Below are 1,617 nucleotides of genomic sequence, written 5' to 3'. Positions count from 1 at the left end.
TTACTACTACTAACGTACGTAGTCTTACGATTACTACTACACTACTATATTGTTATTGTATATATATATAATATAATAAATATATATATATATATATATATATATATATTATTATTATTATTGTTTATATAATGTTTAAGGTCACTTTAATGTTCCCTAACGATCATAAAAGTCAAGCTGTTCTATTTGGGATATTCATTTTCATGTTTTTCTACCCGACAGTTTTTATACCCGATTGTTCTTGCATTTCTTTCAAATTCCTGTTCTTACATTGAAGCTTACATAATTAATTTTCTATTAACAATTTGAAATCCTTTATATTGTGTATCTGATTTATATTTATTCAGACTTTACACTAATTTACTCTTGTATGACAGCCATACTGAATTTATTATTTAGAATTTTTGAAATCTGACTTCAGATTCGTAATAATCAGCGAACTAAAAAAATATATATAGAATTGCAAGATTTCACAGAAATCTGTTTAAATAGAAAAACGTGCTACACAAAGGATTAAAGCGATAAAATCAAACACAGCCAAAGTAAGATTACGACGTATAAACTGTATCGCCTAGTTACACGATCATCTGTACATCGCACGTTTAAGATGCCTTTAAATCGATTTCAGGAAATAACAGCTACGTTTTTGGAATTACTCGCGACGGTCGGCACATTCCTCGATTATACAGGCCGTCCAATTCAGCCTGGGATCCCGATAACAAGCTGTGGCACCGCTTCAGCGCCGGCGACGCCGACAACGCATCGCTGTATCAAGCGTTACGACGTCTTCCGGAGTCACGCTCATTAAAATTCGATTCGTTCGATAGCTGAGCTGATCAATTTACGAGCCCATGTTCCGCGCAAAAAATTCATTTCTCGTTATCGACGTAAATAACGAAGAGAGGAGACGCCGGATTAAAGAAGAAAAATGTATAAAATTGCAAATTCAATAAATTTATCAATAAAATAGTTTTGCGCGTGCGATAAAGAGAAAACATTTGGAAAATTTCAATTCGGAGGCTTACGAAGAACTGGTATGCTAATCGATTCGATAATTCAATGCGATAACTCAAAAGCAAAAGCCTCGAGGCAATAATGTTTGATTGGCATATTAATCACGATATTGTCAAACTGTTGGACATTTATCGGGATAAATAGCACTTTAATGTTACGGATAGAATGGAATAATTTCTGGTAAAATAAACCTGATCATAGATAACTACTAAGGGATTGATTGCAGTCCGCAATAGGAATACTGGCTAAATAATACGATACATATGAGATCAAAAAATGATTATTTCAAATCACGGTCGACGATGCGCGTATATATTCAAGCCCGTAATGTAATCGTTTACCGTAACATAAACAAACGCTCGTTGATACGACACTAGATTATTCGTAAATTGACATTTACGTTTCCTTTCGCCGTTGACGTCAATTCGTGATCTCGTTGTAATATTTAACTTTTGAATGCATCCGACTATTTTGATTTGGCAAGAGATAAATTAAGACTGACGTAAGATGCATATCAGAGCAAATATACTTAACAATATTCTGTTTAAGCACGCAAAAGCAGAAAATATATACAATATTTTTTTAATCCTATAATATACAAAT

General features: G+C 33.1%; 1 protein-coding gene across 1 annotated transcript in view; it reads left to right on the top strand.

Annotated features, from left to right (window-relative positions):
• LOC105619455 (potassium voltage-gated channel subfamily H member 8) overlaps nucleotides 1–831 on the top strand; it is a 19,810-nt gene extending 18,979 nt beyond the window's left edge. The window contains exon 15 of the mRNA XM_012200973.1: nucleotides 629–831. Within this exon, the coding sequence (XP_012056363.1) occupies nucleotides 629–831 (203 nt within the window). The remainder of the gene's footprint in view (nucleotides 1–628) is intronic.
• The last annotated feature ends 786 nt before the right edge of the window (nucleotides 832–1,617 follow it).

This window comes from Atta cephalotes (genome assembly GCF_000143395.1).
Source record: "Atta cephalotes unplaced genomic scaffold scaffold00021, whole genome shotgun sequence".
In the NCBI taxonomy this organism is placed as follows: domain Eukaryota; kingdom Metazoa; phylum Arthropoda; class Insecta; order Hymenoptera; family Formicidae; genus Atta; species Atta cephalotes.
This window is presented reverse-complemented; position numbering and strand designations above follow the sequence as displayed.